General features: G+C 43.9%; 1 protein-coding gene across 1 annotated transcript in view; it reads left to right on the top strand.

Annotated features, from left to right (window-relative positions):
* Crim1 (cysteine rich transmembrane BMP regulator 1) overlaps positions 1-26987 on the top strand; it is a 175616-nt gene that overhangs the window by 33828 nt on the left and 114801 nt on the right. The window contains exon 2 of the mRNA XM_038320549.1: positions 4190-4363. Coding sequence (XP_038176477.1) covers positions 4190-4363 — 174 coding nt within the window. The remainder of the gene's footprint in view (positions 1-4189; positions 4364-26987) is intronic.

The raw sequence follows: 26987 nt of genomic DNA, 5'->3' as shown, positions 1-26987 counted from the left end.
AGCCAGCCCAAAGAGAAGCCAAGAACTGTGCCAGAAAATCAGGTGTTCTGTTGTGTAGACATCTGCAGAGAGAAGTCACCACCCCTGTGTAGTACTGTAGATAGACCACCCTGGTTCTGCTGTCTGAAGTGTTCTGAAATGCAGCTCTGAGCCCTGATATAGCACAAAGTCTGTTCAGATATTTTATTAAAAAAATCTGACATTTGAAACAGTTTAGGCTTCAAGGATTAGGATAAGAAAGTTTCAACTGCCTCAGATTTGATTAGCTTTGTGATCTAATCAATTTTCGTTAAATTTTGCTTTCAATCCCTGTTGATTTTCTGTTATTTTAAAGTATAATGTTCTGTAATAGAAAGCTGTGAAAGCATTTGTCTTAGAAATATGCTGTTCTCAATCCTATAAAACAACCGTTGCTAAGGGAACTGCTTGCCAAAAAGAAAAACAAGTATTGATTAGGTGGGGCCAGAGAATTGAGAGGTTTCTTTTCAGCACAGTCGAGAAATACAGCTAAGATATTGTCGGCACAGAGAGGTTCTCCTAGGCTGATGATTCTAGTGGGTGCTGGTGACATCCCCAAGGGACAGCAGCCTTACCTGTGGAACTGTAGGTGCAGCCTGTGCCGCAGCGGGGACACTTGGGCCGAGAGGCAAAGCAATGCAGAGCCAGGGGGGTCATGAAGGGCTGTGGCCCTTTTGTTCTGATACCCAATTCAGGGCCATGGGTCTTCCACACAGCCATATCTGGTAATCCACACAGCTTGGCTCTGTGTAAGGTTTTCTTAGAAGCATGCTAATGTCCACCAGGTGTTAAGTGGTCACTGTCTGAGAGCTGAACTGAGAGAGAGAGAGCAATGGCAGATGACTCCTCATTGGAAACTACCCGTGGCCAAACATTTCTTTACAATATGTGCCTAGGCTGGGTGGTGGTGGCGCACACCTTTAATCCCGGCACTCGGGAGGCAGAGCCAGGTGCATCTCTGTGAGTTCGAGGCCAGCCCAGTTTACACAACAAGTTCCAGGACAGACCCCAAAGCTACACAGAGAAACCCTGTCTCAAACAAACAAAACAAAAAAGTTCCTCACTCAGTGCTTTCATGACAAGCTTCTAAAATAAGATCTGCTTAAAAGTGCTTCTTTTATATATTATTTTGGGACACACTCTTTCTTGTGACATCATGTGTCTGTTTTAGAATAAGATTTTTTGTTTTATATATACATATATGTACACACACATATATATTATATACTATGTGTTGAGGTTGAGGAAATTGAGGGTTGTATTTCCCTGTTCCTGCCAGCTAGGTCTTTGGCCCATGGGAGAAATTTAACTTAGATAAAACCTCCATATAAGCAAGAGAACCTGCGCATATGTTTGCAGATAGATGGAAGATGGAACAGTTCATTCTCCTGGGCATTTGGAGAAAGCATCTCGAACGAGGTTTGCATTGATCTTAGTCTCAAAGAATGACTAAGAGTTACATGAAGCAGAAAGCACACTTGTGTTCTCGGTAGAAACACAAAGCACTGGGAACAATTAACAGGGTTGTAGTGAGAACGTCAGTGCATATGCAGGATATATTTGTGAGGGGGATCACCAAAAGAAGGGGTCTCGAAATAGTCACAAACTCTATCATGAAGAATGTTATATTCAGCAGTAAAGTTTGGACTTTGTTGTCTGGCAAGGAGAGCCACCAAATAGCCTTGGCTTTTTAAGAAAGACAACGGTAGCAAACGTAGGAAGTGAAGGGGAAAGACAAAGAAATAGTGGTGGGGGACAGTAGAGGACTGGGTGGTAGCCCCCTCTCTCCTGGGGGGTGATGGTTTAGTGTAGGCGTGGGGTTTTTGGGGGGGGGGGAAGAATGATTGTGGAAGAAGCAGTTTGTAAATGTTGCGCGTATTCATTAAGTCAATAATTGAGATTTCCTTTCGTTTATAAAGGGGGAGACATGGATGGTCTTTCAAGGCTTCAAGCATTTTATGAATTACTTAGGAGTTTTGCAATACTTGAGATTGAACTCTCTCTAAAGGCATTGCAAATTTGAATATACAGTCACAAAAAGTCCTTTGCAAGTTTTGCTGAACTGTACCAAGACTGCCCTGATAGCACACCGACAGCAACACGGAGAAAGCCTGGAGGTGCCACACCGTGTTGTAACTGAGGACAGGATAATGCTTCTGTCTTGAGCTGCTTGGTGTATTTTCTGGTTTTCAGGGGATTCGAGTGGTTTTGTTTACCATGAAGCATGTCTTTGTGTGTGTGAGTATTATTTACATGTAATTTCTGAGGATCTAGTGCAGGCTAAGTAAAAGAACAGATTATAAAACAGACCACTTGGGTATCTACTTCAACTCTGAAACCGAAGCTAATCAAAACTGAGGCATTGATTACGTAAGTGAGCATCACCTAAAACCAACACAGATTTCTCTCCTCTGTCATCTCAAAGAAGCACCCCGAAGCTCCTTAGGTTGTGATTTCTTCGCCCAAGATTCTTTGGCAAGAAAATTATTTCAATTAAGGGAGAGTAATCTTGTCTAGTGTGTGCACTGAGAAGTTCAGCTTTAGTTCTGTAAAAACCATCGCGGTTTGTTTGCATTGTCTTCTAGGAAAACATAAGTGCCCCTCTCCAACTCCTCATATTAAAGATTCACGTCAAGGTCTCCCAACTGCTAGGCTTGCTCTCTGCTGCAGAACTGCACACCCTGCTGGGGAATACTGTCTTAGGATGGCATTTATTCTTTAGTGTGAACAGCAGGTGCAAGTGCTCTTAAATTCAAGCACTTTGAAACATTCTTTCTAGATACCGTTATCAGAAACATGTTTGCCGTCCAGCAGTCAGTCCCAGTGCTGATATGATAACGTGAAGAGGGGGGACTCATGTCCCTGGTGTGTGTAGAGAAGTACTGTGGTTCTCGGTAACAAGGCATTTCAACTAGGAGGAGCCTTGGTAAGAACGGAACCTAACTAGTGTTTCTTATGTGTGTGGCCTTTTCCTGAACTGGCTCCCAGAAAAAGCTGGTTTTAACGATTTTAATTCTCATTAATTGTAATTATATGTATTTGTATGGGTGTGTACACATGAGGATAGATACTGATGAAGGCCAGAAGTTGGTATCAGAGCTCCCCTGAAATGGAATTACAGGAGATTGTTAGCTGCCAGTGTGGATGCTGGGAATAGAACCCAGGTCCTCTACAAAAGCAGTTCTTGCTCTTAACCACTGAGCCCTCTTTCCAGTTCCATTGCTGGCTTTAGAACCTGTTTTATTACTGTCTATTCCAGTCCATGGCCATCACCTGAATTGGTCTCAGCGTCTGAATGTCATGGAGTCTCTTCTCTCACTCGGTTGTAGCTCTTTTGTGTTGTGGTCATCATCAGCTCCGTTGTAGGTAGTGTTAAGTACCATCAGTGGGTCCCAAATATGCCGAAGGTGATCTCCTCCTTTGGATCTCATTCTCTTATCTCAGTGGTATCTGATGTTTGATGTTTACTAGCTGACTTGGTGTATTGTGGTCTACAGTAAGAAAAAAGTTAACCTAATTTTCCTTTTGAGATTGGCAAATGTAACTCACATATATACATCTAGTGAAAGTGGAGAAGTTGAAAAAGCTTTGTTTAAACATTTAAACATGTGTGTGTGTTCCACGCCTGTACATATGGGACGGAGAACAACCTTGGATGTCATTCCTCAGAAACCATCCACCCTTTTTTTCTGAGAAAGGGTCTGTAGAATTCACCCATTCAACCAGGCTGATTGGCCAGCAGCTCCCTGGGGTCCTCTTGTCACCTTCTCCGCAGCACTGGGAGTATAACAGCAACACACTCGGCTTTCGTGGGTCCTCCCGACTGGGCGGCATGCACTTTATCGACTGGACGACCTCCCAAGACCTTCTCCCTCAATTAAGTATTTTGTAGGGATCATACTTGGTGTGTGGCACACAGGAGTCATGGATTTTGGTCAGAAATGTTTGTGTATGTGACTATTTAATTTCTACATGTGTGGCTGTATTTCAGGCTTCCCAGTGACTAAGACGAGGTTGTGTTGCATTCGCGTGTACAGTTTCCGCCCACACTGCCTTTCACAAATGAAGGCCTCCCAGTGGGATGCTCACCTTGACATCCCAGCGTGTGTTTGATCTCAAGGCACTTGTATGAAGCAGTGAGCAAACCGTTCTGTGCATGATTGTTTTACAGATGAGGACTGGGACGATGACCAGCTGCTCGGTTTTGAACCATGCAATGAAAATCTTATCTCGGGCTGCAATATCATCAATGGGAAATGTGAATGTGACACCATCCGGACCTGCAGCAATCCCTTCGAGTTTCCGAGGAAGGACATGTGTCTTTCTGCTTTAAAGAGGATTGAAGGTAAGCGTGGGTTCTTCATTACCAGTCCATTGGGAAGCCTTTACAGTGTGTGACTCTGTACCATGATAGCATATGAGCCCTGCCGAGGCAAGTACAACCTTATGGAGTCCTGGGATTCGAAATGCGTATCGGGTGCCGGTGTGACCGGAGGTGTGTGTGTGTGTGTGTGTGTGTGTGTGCGCGCGCGCGCGCTTCCCAGAAGTAGGGGATGGTGTGCTGTCATCTCGTGAGCACGGTGCCTTGTGCCAGCTGGCCTAGGTCACCTCTGCATAATGATGATTTCATGAGTAGTATGCTTGGGATCAGCATCTGTTGTCACTGGGTTCATTCTGCTTGATTGACCCTTGCGTGGTGCTCTGCTAATTAGAAAGCTGGCTCATCTGGCAGACAGGAAGAGCGCGCCAGAGGGGAGAAGTGTGCCTTTACGTTGAAAGCTAAGGTTAATTTCGCCAGGAGCCAGAATCGGGAAGGTATGAATGGACTGTGAGAAATTTCACCTCTGAAGACAAGTCAGAAATTGGATTAATAGCACAAGAAATAACACTAATATGGGCTAGAAATTTTGTCCGTTCATACATACAACCTAGGAAAAGCGATCAATACCTTGAAAATATACTTGTAAACTTAGAAATCCCAAGAGAAGTGCCCAAAGTTTAGCGTTGGAACTCGCAACAAAAACTGAGAGGAAGGAGGGAGGCCTGGATGTCAGCTCTGTCCATGTGGCACTGAGTTTTCCCTCAGCCCCAGGTTCCTTTTGGAAATAAGAGAAAAAGTGTGAAGAGGAGACAGTCTTAAATTCACCTTTTTCCTTCAGAATGTTGTCGTTTTAAGAATGACAAAACATGCAGTTTGGAATAACAAGAACTTCATCGTCCAAAAATCAAGCCCCTGGGGCAGTAGAGCAGGACTGGAGTTTCTGGAATGTATTACATTTACAATGTATTGGATTTATTAAACTGCTGTAAATAATAAGGCATTTATAATAACCTATAAAATAATACTGCTTTTTGTATTTACCAGAACTACTTAATCATTGAGAGAATATAGCAGAAAATAATAGAAATGAAATATGAATTATTATTAGCAGTAGTATTTTGTGGCACAGGTAATTGAACCCAGGCAGGGCCTCACGCATGCTAGGCAAGGAAGGGCTTTCCTACCGACTTTTTAAAGTTGCTTACCTATTCTCTCATCAATCACATCCCGAGCACAGGTTCCCCTCCCTCCTCTCTTCCCAGCGCTCCCCACCTTCCCTCTCCCCCAGAGCCACTGCTCTTTCGCTTCCCTTCAGAAAAGAGCAGGCCTCCCAGGGTTATCAACTGAACACAGCATAACAAGTCACAATAAGACTAGGCACATAACCCTCATCAAGGCTGGACAAAATAACCCAATGGAAGAAAAGTGTCCCAGGAGTAGGCAAGAATGTCAGAGATGCCTCCACTCCCCACAAGAACAAGTTACACAGCTATAACATATATGCAGAGGACCTAGGTCAGACCTCATAAGCTCCATGATTGTTGCTTCGGTCTCTGTGAGCCCCTGTGAGTCCTGCATAGTTGGTTCTGTGTGCTGCCTTCTCTCCCCAGCCTGACATAAAGGTTCATAGCTACAGAGAATCGTAAATAGCATCCATTCCTGTCCTTAAATTGTGCATTGTTAATTGGAGTTTCCATATATAGGTAAGTTACAAGGTTAACCGTGATGCAAACGCCTAGGGTTATAGATGAGTTGGTTATATGACTATTTAAATCATCAGCGGATTTATGCATATTTTAAAAGTTAGATTAGGCCGGGCGGTGGTGGCGCACGCCTTTAATCCCAGCACTCGGGAGGCAGAGGCAGGCGGATCTCTGAGTTCGAGGCCAGCCTGGTCTACAAGAGCTAGCTCCAGGACAGGCTCTAGAAACTACAGGGAAACCCTGTCTCGAAAAACCAAAAAAAAAAAAAAAAAGATAGATTATATGAGATAGAATGGCAGATTAGATCCTTCCCTTCTTGCCATTCTTACATTTATGAAGCTGCTTTATTCCAGATTGCTCACTGCTCTGCAGTGGTTGTCACTCAGCCACGATGCCGTCATTTAGCTAACGCCCTGCTCCTGAGTATAGCCCCTGCACAGCCCTCTACCTTGTTCGAGATGTAGCAGTTTCAATAAGAAATTTGTCACCAGACCTGCTGTTCACATACAGTTAGGACAGTTTCATGTGTAATGAATTAGGCATTTGTTCATGACCTTGGAAAAGTGATCCTACAATGACTATTTGTGACAGCTATCATCTCGTACACTGAAATCATCCTCACAGTAATTGCTGTATCAGGTTATATGCCTTCACTTAAAAAAAAAAGCTAATTTTGTCAGAAGGCTTTCATATAATCCAGAGGTGAATTGATTGAGGTCATTGCAGGTTGAATGCTTTGTTATTCGAAATAAGGCATCCTGTAATTTTTGAGATCATTTCCAGAACTCGAGATTGGAGAATTTCCCTTTTCTGAGGAGGAATTTTGAAGAATAAATGCTTTCTTATTGTTCAGCAACATGCAAAACTTAAAGATGCTCTTGAACTTGTGTATAATTAAGTCATTGGGAGTAATAGGAACTTGATAGTTGGGATGCTCTAGTTATCTTATGGTCAAGAAAGAATGACCCAGATGTAACTTAAGATATGGTGGAGTGTCCCAGGCTTCTTATTTTGGCCCACCTACCAGCTCCCAGATCATGACACAGAGACTTATTACTGGTTTTGAATGTTCTGCCTAGCTGAGACTCGTTTCTGGCTAGCTGTTTTAATTTAAACTAACCTGTTTCTCTTTTATCGACTTTTCCCCTCAGGACTTCTTACCTTTTCTTTCTGTATAATTTACATTCACTAATTCTCGTGTCTGACTGGCTGGCAGCTTCCTGGCTTCCTGCCCCAGGTGTGTTCCTCATTCTCTCCTCTTGGTCTACTTTTTTTTAGCCTACATTTCTCCTATCTATTCTTTCTGCCTGCCAGCCCCACCTATCCTTTTTCTGCCTAGCTATTGGCTGTTCAGCTCTTTATTAGACCAATTAGGTGTATAGGCGACAAGGTGAAATGTGTGCAACATAATTTTTAATTTTTAATTAATAATTAAATGCAACATAAACAAATGTAACACACCTTTACATGGTAAAAGTAATATTCCACAGTGTAAACAAGTGTAGCTCATCTTTGCCTAGTTAACATAATATTCCACAACAGTGGAGGGTAAAGTCTCTTTGGATAATGGTGAATTTTAGAACTGAGAACAACCAGAACTAAAGAATACAATTTTTTTGAACTGAGAATCGGTATGATTTACACTAGGAAAAGTGGTCAGTACAAACAAGGTTTTATGCAGGTAGCTAGTAGGAAATAAAGATGAGGAGACTGAAGAATTGCTCAAGGAATAGGATCACTGGAGGTGAGAAAACCCATGCGAGCTGCAGTGGACCTTGGGGACAGTGTGACAGGGACAGTAAACAGGAGCAGGGAGGGGAACCGAGAAGTCTGCAGACGAATGTACTAGCGTTGTATTGTGATGTTCCCTGAATACACACACTTTAAGTGAACAAGAGAGGATCCCTGAGACAAGACCTCTCGGAAAAGAGAAACGACCCCACTTAGGAGATGGTGAAGCATCCCAGTTCACATTGCTTGGCTAAAGAGTGATCTGTAAAATGTATCCTTAAATAGGCTTCTTAGCCACACTTTACGTGGGACTCTAGAATAGTGTGGATTGTACAGCACACTTGGCGTTGCACATTAAACATTTTGGAAACAGAGGTAGAGACGTGGGACTTTAGAAACGCTCCCTTGGTTTTTAGCTCCAAGTATTTAGGAGTGATGTTAAATGATGTGCACCCTTTGCTGACTGAAGGAAGGTGAGCAGCTGTATTGACAAGCGGTGTTGATATCACTGCCTTGTACTCAGTGGACAGATAATCTGCTGTGAACAGAGGTTGAGTGGAGGAACTAGCAGTTGAGTTTAACTCTGAGAAATGCATTGAGTAGTTCTGCAGAAGTGAGACTGTAAAGGCAAGCTTGGACAGAGAAGATGTTATCGACGGGAGGGCTTGGGATTGGTTGAATCGGCAAGCTTTGTTGAAGGATATGAACGGATAAAGAAGAGGAAACCTCCCAGATTTGGGAGGGCAGGTATCAGAATAAAAGGCTAGTGGGTGGGGCTGGAGAGATGGCTCAGCGGTTAAGAGCATTGCCTGCTCTTCCAAAGGTCCTGAGTTCAATTCCCAGCAACCACATGGTGGCTCATAACCATCTGAAATGAGGTCTGGTGCCCTCTTCTGGCCTTCAGGCATACACACAGACAAAATATTGTATACATAATAAATAAATAAATTTAAAAAAAAAGGCTAGCGGGTGATGGCCAAGATAGATTTTAGGGGGCTGATGCGTAGGTTATGTGCAGTGGTCATTTGCTATCTGTGGGATACAGTGAGAGCAGCTCCATGGGAGACTGATTGACAAGAACCTCCAGATTTTGTTTGGCTGTATTTGAGGTATCCATGGAGATGCACGATGAAGCTAAAACTCGGGGGGAGGAGTGGGGTCTGAAGTGGAAATAAGGCTAATGAGAATGTGGTGTCTCCCATGACTTTGGGGTACATCAGTGATGTGAGCACACGGAACATGCTTTAGGAAAACTAATGTAGCAGGAACAGACTTGATAGAGGAGAAAGGGTGCTTAGCAACCGGAAGTGGCATGAAAGGACCCGTGCGGTGAGAGAAGTCCTAGTCATAGCTGCTCTCAACTAAGTGACAGACTCATCCACGGTTGTTGGCACCAGAATGGTAAAATGGAATACATAATTTCTAACTGATCGTTAAGTGATTGATCAGTCTCTGTTGCTTTGCTCTGCATTCCTTAAAGTTTGTAGGACTGTTTGCATTAGAGCTGGCCAGCCCAGAAGGGGAGCTGGCTCAAAGCAGAAATCCTAAATTAAGGAAATGACTGGAAAGGGAAGTGCCACTGGGATGATGGCCATGGACTATCAGGATCCAGAAGAGCCCTCCCCTCCGCCAGCACTCAGTTGTACCTTCAGGGGCTGTTCCCTTTCCTTCCAGCTACTGCTTAGGCTTCATGCTGCCCTGCCTGTGCCCGGCCATGCAGGAGGTGCTGAGTATACACATGCCACTCGTCCCTTGACTTCCCAGGTCCACCCTGCTCTACCGTTAGCCATAGACTTCTTCTGGGTGGCTCTGTGGGTGCAGGAGAATAAACGGTATTATGAAGGGGAAGTTCGAATGTCATTTCCTAACAAAAGATGAGTTATGAGCGCCTCAAGACAAACTCAGTTTACAGCGTTTCCGATCTGTATTTATTTTCCTGTTGCTGCTTAACGCGAATGGAAGTTTGGTCTTTGTGTTGTGTGTTTCTGTTCTCGGAAGCCAACCTGATATTGACACAGAAATAGACGCCTTCAGTTTTTGCTTGCTTGCATGTTTTTGTTTTATTTTGTTTCCTTTTGAATTTTAAGGCCATCAGAGCATTGGCTTTTAACTCAATTTATTATTTCATTTCTGTCTAAGGAAAGATATTGTTTCTTTCTAGCTCATTTTTAGTGTTTTGATATTTTCTCTCACATTTGTCCTCTACAGGATTGGGAGCCAAGGTTAGATTTTATTTCTGATGGTTATCTCTCTCCTGGTCTCTTGGCTACAGTACATTCTGTGCTCTGTGACCCCCCTCAGGACTCCCGGCTCTCTCTCGGTGCCATTTGTACTATTTGTCACTAAACAAAAATTAACTTGTATTTGGAAAGCAGTATTGTACTGTATTCTTTCATAGAACTTTCTCAAAAAAAATTTTAGATGGAGATATGAGGTAGAAGTTGGGGGTCCTCCCAGAAAAAACCCTCAGAAAAATGAGGTAACTTGATGCTGTGTGTGTAGCATTAACCTTTATCCACTATGTGAGGCAGTGCATGGAATTCCCTCCTGTTTCTCTTGCCCTTGGAACCACCTGATGGAGACACTTCCAGATGCAATAGGAAGGCTGCTGTCTTATGATATAAGCAGGGGAAGGTAGAAGGCCTGCTCTTCTGCCCCGCCCACACATCCTCTCCTGCGCTACATCCACAGGGAGGGCCTGGTGTCTCTGGTTGTCTCAGAGCTCTTGATTCACCAAGGCTCACCTACAGCAGGGGACTGTGCGTGGCCAGCAAGCCCCAGCAGAAAGAGTTCCTGCTGGTTGTCCCCATGTTGAGTAGGAGAGCCTGTTCATATAGCTCTTCTTCCCTCCCCAGAGAAACAGATTTGTTATGCTGTCCCAGGAGAACATTGTGTCTTTAATCACTAGACCATCTTTGAACAACTTCTTCCTCACTAGACCAACTTTGAACAACTTCTTCCTTGTTTTTCCAAATACAGTGTATGCTTCAGACTGCTTTACTTTAAATATCAACACACAGTGGTCTCACTATGCAATTAAAGATTTCCTCCAAGAAAATGCTAAAAGAAATTAAAATGCAATGGAGGCGTTTTACCTGGCACTGCTGTTGATGCATTGCAAGGTGGCTCAGTGGGTAAGTAAGGACCCTGGCTGCCAGGTTCGATGATCTGAGTTTTATCCTCAGAACCAATGTGATGGAAGGGGAGAACTAACTCCTCCAAATTGTCTTCACGCACACACATGCACATATAGTATGTAAATGTAGAAAATTATGATCATCATTTGTAGAAGGAAGCGGCGGGGCTGCGTCCAGCCACCTGGCCGCCGGCTAGCTTTACACCCGAAATAATTACACGGAAACTGTGTTCTTTTAAAACACCGCCTGGCCCATAGTTTCAGCCTCTTATTGGTTAATTCTCACATCTTCCTTTAACCCATATTTAGTAATCTGGGTAGCACCACGAGGTGTGGCTTACCAGGAGAGATCTTAACCTGCGTCCATCTCGGAGAAGAGAAGCATGGAGACTCACTATGGCGACTGCCTGAAGTGTCTCCCCAACTCTCCCAGAATTCTGTTCTGTCTACTCCACCTACCTAATTTTCTGTCCTCTTAAAGGGCCAAGGCAGTTTTCTTTATTAATAATGAAAGTAACACATAGACACTCCTCCATTAATCATTACTACCATTCATATTATTATGCATAAGACCACATACCAAAGGATAAAATAAACCCTGAAGTTAGATTCGGGAGAAAAGCATCTGTGTGAAATAGAGTGACAACCTTGCATAGCCAAGCGGTCTGATCCTTACATTTAAAACCTCCTGTCCTTGGATTTTCATGTGGATTACTCACTCCCCTGTATCCTACATGGTATTAAATATCAGTGCCCCCAAATATTGTCTAATGTAGTATGGACTATTAGAAACAATAACATTTTAATTATTAACTTACAGGTCATGTAAATAGTTGTATGTGACTGTTGGTTATTTGGAAACTTGATTTAGCACACTTAAACCTAGAAGACTCTTCTAACAATGTTCTGTTGACGAGAGGATAGATTTGGGCTGCGTGCTGTCTAATGAGGGTTGTGACATCGAGGAGACAATTTTGGCCTTTTCAGGCTGCTGCAAATGAATTCATTGATGATGATGATATGTGTGTGTGTGTGTGTGTGTGTGTGTGTGTGTGTGTATCTTCTCTTGTTTCCTCAAAAAGTGTAAACAACACATGTGACCTTGCCTTCTCAACTTTAGGACTTCGGTATTTACAGATTCCTAATTGCTAAGTCAGGTTCTTCATTAAAGTTATTCAGCCTCGTTTCTATTTTTCTTCAGCTAATTAGACCTGACAACCATGCTGGGTTATGCCTATGAATGTATTACTCTAACTCATAGGAATTGTCTTAAATTTTAATTTTAAAAGAACCCAATTAATATTGCTTATCAGCTTTGGAACTATTAGCTCTTCTTGTAGCCAAGTGCAAAACACATTATCCTCACCTTCCAGTTGGTGCAAGGACCTCATTACCATCAGGGTCCCCGATGGCTTTCCTTCGCTACTCAAATGCCGTCTACAGATCCCTACTCTACTCAGTTGGGACAATCAGGCCACTGTGCACTTTTACATCTGTGTCGCTCTGCATTCTTTTTGTGAAGACAATCATGAATTGATAATGCAGTATGCTGTTCTTTAAAAAGCAACAAAACTTTACTATGAAGAACTTGCAAATAAAACATCAGAAGGCAAAATTAACTAGACCTCAAGTCTGTACAGCTAGCTATAGAGTTAGAGTCTTCATTCTGCTTTTCATTCTTTTTTCATTTAGGAAAAACAAATGCTTATAAATGAAGAGATGTACATATAGAAGTATGTGTGTATAATCTTGAAATGACTTTAGCTTCTATTTCATTTTAAATTCCAACAGTGAGAGGGGAAAGAAAATAGATTCAAAATAAATGTTTGAAACAGTAGACTTTTTATCTTAGGTTAATGCTTAAATCAATATTCTAAAAGTGAGTATGACAGGTACAGACTTCTAGAAGAATTATTGTTAAAAACATGCTTGAATTCATTGCCGTTTTGATGTTCTGATAAGTGATACAAGAAAAACAGAAAGGGCTACCAAAAGGCGGAAACCAGTGTCAAGTATCTGGGAAATAAAAACAGGAAGCTCAGGAACTTGGCCTCAGACCGTTTGGAGGGAGCAGTTGCTTAAATGGTTGTCCCTGCATTTTAGCTGTGGGACGTCAGACAGTGACCCACCTTCTGGGGGTTGCAGATTCTTGTGCCCCTCAAGGAGAGAAGAGGAAGTTCTGACTAAATATGTTGTCGCTGTTGCTCAGAGAAGCGTGGGTGGATAGGTAAAGAGGAAAATTTTGTTCCGCCGCGCTGGGAATGCAGGAAGGAGTTAGCGTTAAATGGATTTCCATGTTTACGTCAGCAGTACTTTCCCGGTGTGTTCTCTAGGCAAGCACCCTGAGTCCTGTACCGTTCATTGCTTCCTTTTCGTTCTCAACCTTTTAAAGAACTATATAATTCTATGCTTTCCAGCCACGTCTTCTGTTCTGAGAAGCATCAACCAAGCGCATGCCTGTCCTTTTTCCATCTCTCACTTTAGGTTACCGCAGCGCCAGACTTAGTGGAGAGCAGTGTTGGCTACACATGTATGTGTTTCATTTAACAATGTACTCAGTGTGCATTTTTTTTAAATTCATCAATTATGATTGCTAAAAGCATAAAATGCATCCCGGCCTCTTCAGCAAGGGAAATAAAGGTCTTTTAGAACCAGGTTGACACCTTGTATTTCCACCTCCAGGGACTGCATACCAGGTGTTGATCTAATGCCTGACTGCAGTAGGTTGCCGCTTTCTCTCCTGTGCGGTCCTCCTGTGTTTGTGGTTTCTTACTTTTCAGTTGTTCCCAGGGCTCAGCATGTGCTCCGTCACACAGAGCTGCTGAGTGGCTGCCTGGCCCAGCTATGTCCAGCTGAACCCTGGACCACGCAGCAGGATTTTCCTGATACGAGCACAGGATATAGAATCGCGGCTCCCTGAGCGGCCACACAGACATCTGACTGAAGTGAAGAGCACGCGCCGCCTCCCTCAGAGGAAAACAGGAGTGACTGCAATGTCTGGGGTTCTCCAGTCCCTGCAGAGCAGATCGGCTCTGCGGAGCTGGGTCACCAGCCAGAGGGTAGTACCCACCACAGGCCTCCAGAACCATCCTTACATGTGTACCCCAGGCCATTCAAACGCCACTAACCACCGTGATTAGTATTCCCAAGCTATTGTCTGGGTGTGGACACTTCACTCAAGCTGGACAACTTATATTTGTACTTTTTACTTGAGAGACCGGAGCAGGGGTGGGGTGAGGGGAGGTGTTGTCCTTGGAAGGAAGTTCAGGCCTGAGTTTGAGAGCACAGTGACTTTAGCAAGAGTCTGTCTTCAATCAAATTATTGCAAATATCTGTATGGTCTGTCAGTGTAGATATGGATTTAGTAGAGTTGTTTTATGCTTTTCCAGGTTTGCTAGTATTATATATTTACCAATATCTTGGCTCAGAGGTCACCTGAGTGGGAAAAGCCCTTATGAATATAGAAGAGTTTCATTTTTCTTAAAGAATGGGGGGAAAATGTCTTTCTCAGTGGAAGGGGCAGGGTTGAATGCATACAGCTTTACCCAGATAGACCTCTGTGTGAAGACAGTCTCTCCACCTGCAGCGGAAGTCACTTGGACCAGCCTCTGTGTGAGAAGAAGATGTGAGGTTGCCACGTTTGTCCTTGTCCCATATTATCATCCCATCCGGTCTTCCAGACTTTTGTCAACCCCGGAAGCCCAGACTCATGTCTCTCTCTATATACATTTTCTTACAACCTAGGGAAATGTTCGCCCAGACAGTGGCATAGACAGGATAGTCTATGCAGTGGAGTGGTACTGGGCATGGTAGTTCAGGGGAGATTGGCACTCACGAGCCAAGAAAAAAAATCAATTGCACTGAATTTTAATGAGTTTAAAAGCCCTCTGTGACTCATAGATGTGCTGTTTACCTCTAGACCTTACGCCTCTGTCCTCTTTGTGAAATATAGAACTTTCTCAAGAAAGTCTTTTTAGGGTTCATTAAAATTCAACCTTTGGTTTAAAAAACTTGAGAAATGTTCTAATAAAATTTGATTCATCCCCCAGTACATAAGCTACCGTAGGCTTAGCTTGGGGCGCTCAGATAATTTCTGTGGAAGTGTGCAAGGTTCCTCTTTTAATGGCGTCTAGGCTCTAAGATGACTACAGAGGGCTCACATGGGTTGCTGATGCCTCTGAAGTCCTGGACATTCTCTTTCATAGGACGCCTTCCTGCTTTTCATTTGTGACCTCTGTTGCTAAGTGTTTTTTTGCATCAGGAGGAAATGACAGCAATAAGCAATGACTGTAAAGCTGGAGAAGGGAAGGCATTAACACCATGTGAATGTTTGTGTGGTTTCAGGGGCTGGAATGTTCCTCTGCATCAAGGATGTCTTCTTTGTTTCTGGCTGACAACTTCCTAGTTTTCCAAGGGGTAGGGAAACTTTTTATTCTTTTCTCTGTCACTGGAAGTCTTTTTTTTTTTTAAATTTCCCGAAAAGCAAGTACAGTGTTTGCTGCTTATCAGAGGTCCTTCTCTTCCTGTTCCAATAACAAGAGAACAATACAGGAATTTAATAATGCTTAAAGATTGATTGTTTCTTATGTCCCCATATATTTGTCTGAAGATTAAAAAGTGCAGGTTTTATAACATAGAGAAAAACCGTTTGTTGGTAGTATAAACAGTTATTGTGTATTTGTTTTGGTTTTTTTTGCTTCCCTTTTATCCAGTTTAGAAAACAAAATGGGTTTTGTTTTTCTGTTAAAAATGTGGAGCTCTGTTGTTAAAAGTGCAGAAACTGAAAAGTTGTTAAGGACACTGGTTGAGCCTGCTAGAAGGGCGTGTGAAGGCGTCTGGAAGATGTCTCAGCCCTATTTGTGCATTTATGTTATATTAGAGATCATTGTTTACTATTCTCAGGCTTTCTCAAAAGAAAAACTAGTTGGTCTGCTTTGAAGAGCTTTTGAACATGCCAGGGGTGTGTCTTTGCAGTAGTAGATGTGAGAAGGCACTATTGGCTGTATTGGTGCAGTTTTCAGGGTGTGTGGACTTTCAAATGCGTCCTGCAAGTGTACTTGAAACCTGGTGACCTATCTCATTGTGGTCACCCTGTGTGCTTTGACCTCAGGGGACCTTACACCCTTCCCTGTAGTGTGAGACAGAATCTTACGTTCTCAGCTGTGTCTGATTCAGGTCCAGGTAACCAGTCAGGTTTTTAAACTGCCTAAATACTTTGCACATGACATTTATGGTGATGTTTATCTCTGCTTTCGTGAAGAGACAGCAAGAGTTACACTTCCAGTGTCCGTTGGCACTCTGCTTGCTAATCAAACTAGAATCTTCTAAATGCTTTCCTATGGAGAGTCAGCTCATCTCTGGTCATCAGGAATGTTGCAAATGAAATTATGCTGTAGTCTTGTTATATATCTTAGTGTGACGTGGAACTCAAGAATGTTATCTGCGTGTTCCTTTGTGTCTCTGCCTGCATGCATGTCTGCTAAATGCTCCTGGAAGTCCTTTGACTGCATCAGGGGTTAAACATGTAAGGACGAATGTGTCTGTCTTGACTAATAGGTCATTCTTGGAAATGAGTGTGGCCATCTCGTTAGCTCTACATGTGTGTGTCTGCATCCACATATGTGCTTCTAAGTGTAACAAAGATGGCAATGGTGCTGCAGTCCCTGGTTACGAGTTTCCTAAAAACTTTGCTTCTTTTTGATGGTCATGGATTCCCTGCTAACCTCTGCCATAAACATTCCAGCCGTTCTTGTGAAGAGCGAGTGTGATTTTTATATACTTTGTAAACATCTGAGGGAGAAAGAACAAGCTCTGACTCCTCAAATAAATATTATTCAAACTCCTTCCACTTTCATTTCCCTTATCACCAGGACAGCCACACCCAATTTTGCTATTAAACTATGTTGTCTATCTGCTTCCCACATGCCAGCCAAGCTCGCCCTATTGAGTAGCAAAGGAAACACAACAGATAAAGTTGAATACTGTCTTCCTCCTGTTGACATTTCTAGAGGAACAAGTCCGAGAGTTTGTCTCCTCTGCATAGACAAAAAGTGTCGTGGGTCATGATCAGATGGCATACCCCTTGGTAACCATGATGACTCCCAGCAGAATTCTTTAGAGCATTCCAGAATTCTGATAAACAGAAGAAGAATGACTATTAACTTACGAACTGTTTGCTTCATTTTTCTATATATGGAGAGAAAACGTGGGGGCAAAGCTAAAGCTCGTGTACGATGTTGGCTTCTCCCAAGGCTCAGAGTCAAGGCCGTCCCAGCTCTCCCTAAGTCAGTTGTTCTCCACCCTTGGGTCATGACCCCTTTGGGGACTGAACAGTCCTTTCACAGAAAACACAGAGATTTACATGACAATCCCTAGTAGTAGCCAAATTACAGTCATTAAATAGCAATGAAAATAATCTTATGGTTGGGGTCACCACAGCATGAGGAACTGTATTAAAGGGTCACAGCATTAGGAGAGTTGAGAGCAAGTTTGTCTTGGAGAAGCCTCCATGTTTGGCCACTCTTGTGGTGGGACACTTGGCTGTATTTGATGACTTTGGTGGCTTTACTGCAGAGTTATGTCACTGTTCCGTTCAGAGGGACTGTCAACAAAATCCTGTACTAACTTTGATGTTCCATGCATTTTGTGCCATAGGTTCCTTAGTAAATATCCCAGCAAGATTATTTTGCCATCCCCCTAAAAGTTCCTTCTGTTTTAAATATGTTTTTGAAAACTTAAATGCAAGTCATACCAGCAAATGGGGTTACCCACTTGGTGACCATTTGTGTAAGGTGATGGTTGACTCTGTTGTATTTCCTATGGCAGAGATACCGGTTTTTGTTTTACCAGGAAACACATTTCACTTCCTTACTCATGGTAGGTGAAGCAGTTCCTAGGAAGAGAAATCATCAGCACACCACACCTCATGTTATTTACTATTATCTAAAGCAACAAAAATAAGGGACTGTCCCCGAAGTGTTATAAATCACAGCACACAGACACACCAAGGCCTAAGAAGGTAGTAAACGTGAAATGGGCATGCGAATGCGGCCTTCACGCGCTGGCCCTTTGAAAGGGCTTGGGCTATCAGTAGAAAGCACTAGGAATTCAAATAAGCCGTGCTCGAAAGTAATACCAGGGTTTACCTTAAATGCTGCTGAATGGATTCTGCTGTGTTGAATGCCAGTTAAATGTGTATCACCACATGCCTAATAAAATGAGAGGATGACAAAAATATCTACTTAAGGCTTTGAAACCTGGAAGCCCTTTAATGTGCTTTTGACCTTCAGCAAAAGGACATAGTCACAGAGCAGAGGAAATGCCTTACATTCTGGCATCTGGGTTTGTTTCTTTATACTTTTTTGGCACTGTTATAACAGTAAGGCTTTTCTTTCCTCTTTTTTTTTCACAGTACAGTCAACACAGGTTTTCAAACAAGTAGGGAAAGACAGTCACAGGGCCAAAAGCAGTGAGTGGCAGGGCCTGATTGAATGGCCTTGCTGTTGCAGGGAAGCCTAGAACCCAAAAGCAAACAAACAGAAGCCCACACAAATACAAATTTTATATAAAATGGGATACCTAGGTGTGTGTGTGCATAAACACACTTCCGCGTGCCCGATGAGTGGTAGAGTGAATGCTGTCTTGTGTTGGGCTTGTTGATTCTCTGTCATGTGCTGGGGTTATTCCATCTCATGTGGTTTTTGGATCCTCCCTTGGATTTCTAGCTGTTTGAAGATTATTTCTTCAAGGGTTTCCCCCCCACCCCTGTAGTTGAGAAAATAACTTGGTTTAATTGAAGTCCTTTTAAAGCATGCGTCTTCTGTCTGACAGGAGCCCTTCCTTTCAACTCACTTAGCATTTCAGCCAGTCTGTCATCTGTCCTTAGCAAAAGGGCACGTAAACTTCCGAGAACGAAACAGCGAGATCTGATTTTCTTTCCATTAGTAAGATTTTCATATCAAGACAAAACTGGAAGTACATTTGGATTTGTCGTGATTTCCCAGCTTTACTTCTATTGGATTTTGTGTGTGTGTGAAATTTTCTTCAGACTTTGAATGACATCACACAGCATCTCTGCGGCAGATGGGTTTTGTGGAACCTTGATTTGGTGGAGCATCTTCTTCCTGCTTTTGATGTCCACACTGTTTTATCAGTTTGTGTCGCTCTGACATAGAGGACATCGGGGAAGTGATGTGTGTAGGAGTGCTTATGAACAGAAGAACAGCAGTTCTTAAGGGTAGCCTTGAAAGTTGTTCTCCAAAGCTCACGGGTTCACAAAAGTGTTTGTCTGAAGTACTAGTTCCCAGTGTGCGCATTCAACTGTCCTTCCATTCACTCGCTCACTCAGAAGATAGCTGTTGCGCGCCCGCTGTGCTCCACAGAGTTCAACAGGAAAGAGACAGACAAGGTGCTGCTCCTCCCTGTCCTGTGCTGCACAGAGCGCAGGTAGACTCCCACAGTTGAAGCCGATTCGCGGGGTGTGGAGACCGAGAGAGCGTGGTTAGAGAAGGCTGTCTCTGCCGACGGGGTCTGGAAGACAGACTGAAGGGGAGAGAGGTGTTAGCCATGCTGCGGACCTAGAGAAGGCGATGGAGAGACAGCTCTGCCATGAAGAAGTCTTCTGCTGAGGACCCGACTGTGGTTCCAGCCACCCACATTGGCTCACAACTGCCTGTAACTCCAGCCCCAGGGCTCTCAGCCAGCTGTGCTTAAGTACCCAGGCTGATACACAGACACACACATATACAGATAATTAAAGTGAATCATATATGTATATAACAGGAGCTAAGCCACAACTGTGCGAGGTGTGATGCTCCGTTTCTTTAATCCAAGTGCTCGAGAGGCAGAGGCAAGTTGATCCCTATGAATTTGAGGCTTGCCTGGTTTACATAGCTAGTTCCAGGCCAGCCAAGGCTACGTAGTGAGACCCTTTCTCAAAAACACAAAGCAAAGCCAAAATAAAAATTGATTATCACAGCAACAATAATATTAAAAAGTAAATAAATAACATGCCGGGGGAGAAAATTCCTAGGCGGGGCAGCATGTGTTAAGTGACCCTCTTGTGGGGAAAGTTCCCTGTCCTGGGAGCCAGAACTGTTGGTGCGGCTGGTATGTTGAGGGCTGGGAAGGTGGCAGGAGAGGTAAGGAAGGACCCATTTACACCTAAAGTAGTAAGTTTCAATTCTTCTCTTAATGCACCAGGAATCTATGGCAATGCATTAAGCTTCAGCAGAGATAGTAGGGAGCGCTGTTTTTAAGATCAACTCTGGCCACCCTGGAAAAGAAGTTGATTTTACCTGGAGGCTCCAGGGTTATTAGGGGAATTCCTCTTGGCCCTGAAGGAGAATTCTGTCACATGGACCAGGGTGTTATGGAGGAGATAGAGAGAAGGGTGTGGAATCCCTGTCCTGGAAACACTCTGTTGAAATACTGGGTTTCAGGTTAGGAGCGGGGTTTGAAAACAACCTCCACACTTTCTGTCTTGAGTCATTAGTACCCATTCCTAGATGAGGAGACAAGGCAAAGGCCTAGTGGAGGCAGCGACCCTTTGGCATCTGCTGAAGTGTATTGAGGTAGAGGTGTTTCTGCATCGTTTTCTTCCTGTGCTGATAGTATTAGGGAGGGAAGCCAGCTAAGGGACCAGAGTATCTGGGGCAATGAAAGGAAACTCTTGGTGCAAGCTCTGCATCCCTGTGCTAGCCAGCCCAACCCGACTCCCTCCTTGAGCCCAGGTTTCTCCCCCGATCTTTGGAGGACGATTGTTGATTTTCCCTGGGGATGTCAGCAAAATTCCTATCCCAATTTGCTCAGCTTCCCTCTAAAATTATTCACAGAATCTTTAAGTTTTTGACAAGAAGCATCTCCTGTCTCTGGCGCGATTATTCTCACACCGGAATCCCTGGAGAATCAGGAGCAGCGAAGGCAAATGCAAGTTGATTTGTGCGGTGGCTCATGCATATTCCACAGCATGCAGAGCCTCTCCATTCTGGTCCCTAACGGAGGATGTATAGCCTTGAGTGCGCGGGACTTCATTGCGCTGTCACCATCCGAATCACCCTGGAAGCAGAGACGGTGCCTGGCACATAGGACAATGAGTAGATAATGTATGGGGGAAAATGAACTGAAACCAAGTTGTGAGAATGATAACTCGTGATCAAATGAAAGAACGAATCCGACTTTATTTTGCCGCCATCGTGGAGGATGAAGAGAAACCGTGGCACACAGTGTTGGGAATAAAACGTTGTCTCAATCAAGAAGAGCAAGGAGGCCGTGCAGACAGATTATCAGAAAGCATTCCGAAGTTTAAACCCCATTCAGGTTTTAGAAAAATCCCAAAGTCATGACCGGCAAGAGTAATCAGCCTCCAGCCAATAGGCAGCAGAATGATTTCTGGAGAGTCCCAGTGGGTAGGAAATGGGACACTTAACTCCCTATAATAACCGTGTATTTGTCTCCTGGAAAGACAAGACATAGCAGGTCTGGGTTTTGGGTTGTTTTGTCCTTTGTATTTGGCTTTAGTTGTGCCTCATTTTGTTTAAGCTCGCCATTTTGGCTCTGGTAACATTTCTTTTTCGAATTAATGCTGCCAACATTCTTTTTTTTTTTTTGATAGAAAAGGAAAATAATATTTGCTGTTTGTAGTTAGAAGAAACCCTGGCATGAATTCCTCCAGAAACTTAAGAGAGAAATTATTAGCCATATCCAGACGGTAGCTAGCTGGCTCGGAGTCTCCTTCCCAGGAGCATTCCTGATTAATGGGAGAATCTGTTCTGTAGTCAGAAGCCTCCTTCTCAAGCCCAGGCTGTCCTGGCTGCAGCCATGACCAGCTGCGCAGCTGCAGTCAGTGCCAGGGCTGTGCTTCTGATTCGATGCCACTGCACATTGGAGGTGGTGGACGGGAGCTGGGAGGTTGGAAGAGCACCTGGGATGGTTTAGATGTGTCACCTGGTAACAAAGATGCAGCAGTCTCTCAGGGGCCTCGCGCTGGAAGGGTGGCTGGAGGCGCTTAGGAGCCCTTTCATTATATTTCGTTGTTTTCGTTGGTTTTTTTTCTCCCCACAGGGTTTCTCTGTGAAACCTTGGTTGTCCTGGAACCCACTCTGTAAACCAGGCTGGCTTCGAACTCACAGAGTTCCTTGTGCCTCTGCCTCCCGAGTGCTGAGATTAAAGGCGTGTGCCAGCATGTCCACCTGCATCCTGGCTTTTATCCAGATCCCTGTAGCTCCTGTCTTTAGAGATCAGCTTGCTCTAAGCGTCTCCTGATAAATCTTTTCCGCTTCCCCAGTTCCCACCATACTGCTCATCAGTTCTGTTTGCTTCCATCCATTTCTGCTACAGCCCTCGCCCCCCCCCCCCGAAACAGCCTATTGGCCTCTTTCCAGGAATAATAACCCACCTCAATTTTTTCCCAACATAAAACATTTCCCAGTATAAGAGTGCTAATAGAGTTTGTGACAGCACTGATGGCCTGAAGATAAAAATATTGTCATAACTGATGATGTGTACCTAATTTTGGGTAACCTTCCCCTTGATCCATTTATTTCAGAAGCCTCTTACCCCAGTGTCTGGGAGTCTCATGGGAGTCTCCATGAAGGACTGTCTACTACTTCTGTGAGACCCTAAAGACAAAACGCAGATCTGGAAGAAATCAGTAATGGGTAAACCATGTAGCCGAAGAGTCAACAGTAGAAGACAAAACCCCAATTGAAGATGAGTCTGGCATTCTTGAGAAGACAATATTAGAGTAGAATAGGCTAGTGGAACGAAATGAGCATTTTGTCCATTCGCAAAGGCCATAGGTGTGCCCAGAAAGTAGTCTTATTCTGATTGAGGAAACAGAGGATGGTCTTTCCTCCCAGAGAAGGTAGCATTTTATTTGATCCTAAGGAGAAGAGGATTTTAGAGATGGTGTAGGACAGAGCACCTTCCAGACCAAGGCGGTGGTGGGGATGTGGAGGAAAGTCCTGGGAGGTGGAGCGCAGGACTCCAGAATTTGAGAGTTCCCATGAGAGGCATGGATGTTAAGTGCTTCGAAGAAAGCTAGAGTGAAGGGGTCGGGCATGGAAAGAAACTGTTCCCTGAAGGCAAAGAGAGCTCTCTAGGAAGAGTGTGCCCTTGCTTATGAACATTAGCTGTGAGCCTGCCTGCAGACAGAGGACTGAGCGCAGAGGAGGAATGGTGGGCCCACACCCCCTCGCGCCTGCTCTCTGCTGGTGGTGTCTGTACTCCAGTTCTGTCACATCCCGCGTGCCTCATTTTACTTTTGTACAGTTGGAAAGTAGGGTACACCTGCCAAGGCAGACATGGGGCAGAGCTACCTTCCGTCCGCGGGAAATGGCAGCTGCAGATCTCTAGGCCTTTTAGTCTGTGGGAGTCAGAGAGCAGAGGGGTGCAAGCTTTGCTTTCTTTATGTGAGATCTCCGTGGAATGATGGTAGGCTAGTGGCTCAGCTTCGATGGGCCAAGGAGCCATCCCTTCCTCAACATTTAAAATGAGGACATAATCTTGGTTGTAGGATCCCCACTGTTCAAATCAAGGCCCATCCTTCCATTTTCTGCTGTCTTACACTTTGGCTGTCCTCTCTCCCCTTCGATTGGCTATCCTCTCTCCCCTTCGATTCGTCTGCTTTAATCACTGCGTAATCTAACCACACTGTATTTGTGATAAGTATGCATGCCCACTGCTAACTTAGCACGTGCCTGTTTAATGAAATTCTTTGAGGCAGTTAAATAATATACATGCTTCATGTGTATGTAAAAAGAAAAAGTGCTCTTGAAGTTTAAAGTCGAATTCCAGGTATACGAATGAGTCTTTACTCTTAGAAGAGAATGGAGATCTTGTTGGGAAAGGGCTGGTGGACCCTGCAAGGCGTTTAAATGTATGTATACTCTAATCAGTGTCATTGATAATTTTGTCTTTTGGGTTTGCATCTGCTACTGTTTTGGACAGTTGGGATTTCTATCAGGGTGAAATCGTATTCACCATTGTAACTGGTTAGTTTTAGTCGGCCTGACACAAGCTAGTGTCATCTGGGAAGAGGGATCTTTAATCGAGAAAAATGGCTTCATCTGACTGGCCTATAGGCAGGTCTTTGGAGTATTTCTGGATTAATGATTGATGTAGGAGGGCCCAGCCCATTGTGGGCAATACCACCCCTTGGCCAGGTCGTGCTGGGAAGTATTAAAAAAAACTGAATGTGAGCCTGAGAGTCAGCCAGAGAGCAGTGATCCTCTGTGGTCTCTGCATCAGTTCCTACTCTGGTTTTCCCTCATGATGGAACTGTAAGTTTTAGGAGGAAATAAACCCATTCCTCCCCAAGTTGATTTGGTCATGGTGTCCACCCCAGCGACAGAAACCCAAACTAGAACGTGTGTAAGGTATAGTTCTCATAGGCATCCAAGCCTAGATAGTTTGGTGTGTGTAACTTGTTACGCCCAAGCCCAGGCCGATTTTTATAATTGCATGTTCTTGAGAATATGGCAAGTTCTTGGTACACGTACCGTATTTACCACATTGAACATATGAGTGTACTTAATCTAGTAAGGGACTCGTGCCACAAGGAATAGCTCTTTTAATATTGCTTTCCTTCTTCTGAAATTTATGCTGAGCACAACTTTTTATGTTATTTTTTTTCTGGAGCCAACTATTTTAAAACAAGAAATGCATTAATAAGTAAAGGAATTTTTGAGCTATTTTGACCTGGCTGCCATGTGCAGGATTCCCATAATACTGCACTGTGGTGATGTGCAGTCGTTAGACGTAGTGGTGAGATTAAGAAACAAAGGAAGGGCTAGGGGAGATAGCTTCGTTGGTACAGTGCTTGCTGTAAAAGTATGGGCACCTGAGTTCAGCCTCCAGAATCTATAGAAAAGCATGTTGCTGCATGCTTATAGTCACAGTAGTGGCCGAGACAGAGACAGGTGGACCGCTGGGGTTCATTAATCAGCCAACCTAACCTAATCAGCGCTCTCTAGACCAATGAGAGACCTTGTCTCAAAAAACAAACTGGTTAGTTACCCAAGAAGCAACTCAAGGTTGACCTCTACAAGCACATGTATGTGTAAGTGTGAGCATGCACACACACAGCATGGCATACACATACACACAAAAGTAAAAACATCAAAAAGTAGCTGATAATTTAATTTTAATACAAAATTAGTAACCTTAGAGACCAGTTGTTGGATCTTTTTGACGGCCATGAATAATGCAACTCCAGTCAGTTCTCTGATCCTTTTAGACATTCCATCACTTCTGTCTTACACTTCCCTGTTTGTGCCACGGATTTATATATATTTATATCCCACTCCGCACACCTCCTCTTTCTGACTTCTTCCTACATCCCGTATCGGCTCTTTGATGGTTGAAACATCCTTGCCTGCTAACAAACCATAGCACTTTAGTTTGTGTATTAAAAATAAATCATCTCCTGGAGGGATAGCTCTCTGGTGGAAGACTTGATTAGTGTTCATGAGGCTCTGGGTTAGTTGCTCAGCTCTGTTTTGAAAATGAATAAGTAAAAACAAATCTCAATTCTGAGGTTGCAAATATTATAATAATAACTAACATCTATAGCATGCTCACCCTGTTCCTGAAGTCAGCAGGCACTTCTTGGGGATTGTCATATTTCATACAGGAACCCTGTGTAGTAAGGTCAAGGGGTGGAAGAACTTCCCAATGAAAAGTTCACAGCCAGAACAGTCAGAATGAGATAGAGCCACCCCTCCACCCTCGCCCTGCTCCCTTGGGTCCCAGTGACCTTGTTCTGGATCTCATGCTAATGACCAGTTCTGTTCCCTTTGTTGCTTCAACAGTTAATTTAATGATTGCAGGCAGGGTTTTGACAGTCAGGGACTGTAAGCAGTCCTATCGCAGTCCTGAGTCTGAAATGCCCTTGGAGAGCTGTGATTTGCTAGGTATTTCCAAGTACCCAAACATCCAACGCCCAGCTGTTTGCTGGGAGCCAGGAAAGTCTTCACTCTGTGCTGGCTAGTTTTGTGTCAACTTGACACAAGCTTGAGTCGTTTTGGATGAGGGAACTGTTGTAAAACGAAACAAGAGTGAGAGACCATGGCGGAGCGGGTAAGGGACATATATACCATGCAGGCAGAGCTTATGTGGGAGTTGTATTGAGATAAAGGGAATGGAAGAGGGGGAAGAAGGAAAGAGAAAGACCGAGAGAAAGAGGAAGAAGAAGGCTTGGACCAGTGGGGAAGAGAGATTGGGAAGGGGCTGGCCAGGGTATTGCCTGGGGTGTATCTTGCCAAGTGATGGGGGCCAGCATAATGCCGAAATCCTGAAAGGAACCTCAGTTTTAAAAATGCTCCCCTTAGACTGGTCTGTGGGCAAGCTTGTCTAGCATTTTCCTGGATGATGCTTGATGTGGGAGGACACAGTTCACCATAGACAGTACCGCCCTGAACTGGTAGTCCTGTGTGCTCTATTAGGGCTCCAGGCTGAGCAAGCCATGAAGAACAATCCTTCCGGTCAGCAGCATTGCTCCATGGCCTCTCCGTCAGTTACAGCCTCCAGGTTTCTGCCTCAGGATTATACCCTGACTTCCCTGGATGATAGACTACCAGTCGTAAGCTGAAATAAACCCTATCTTTTCCGAGTTGCCTTTTGGTCTTGTTGTTCACCCCGGCTACAAACACCCTGATGAGGTAGCCCTCTATAGTGGAGTTGCTGACATTATGTTTCTGGTCTTGTGTTCCTCCTGCCTGTGTCGCCTGCCCTGTGGAGGCCACTCAGGATATGGATGCTTGTGAGACCTGTGTAAGAAACTGAGAATATAAAGTGATTTGCTAAAAGGAATTTTTATTGGCATAACATTGTAAAAGCCATGTTTTCATATATTCTTCTGATCCTTGAAGCCACATAGCATCTATTAAATTACATCCAAAATCATAATCACTCATTTCATAGCAGTGCTTATATTCTTACCTTGTAAAATTAATACAGATCCCAAAACTACAGAGAAACCATGTCTTGCAAAACAATCCCCACCCCCCAATAATACAGACCTGTTTTCCAAGGATTTTTTTTAAAAAAATCTGACTTTTGTGCATTCATGGTTTGCTTT

This window comes from Arvicola amphibius, chromosome 2 (assembly GCF_903992535.2).
Source record: "Arvicola amphibius chromosome 2, mArvAmp1.2, whole genome shotgun sequence".
NCBI lineage: Eukaryota > Metazoa > Chordata > Mammalia > Rodentia > Cricetidae > Arvicola > Arvicola amphibius.
This window is presented reverse-complemented; position numbering and strand designations above follow the sequence as displayed.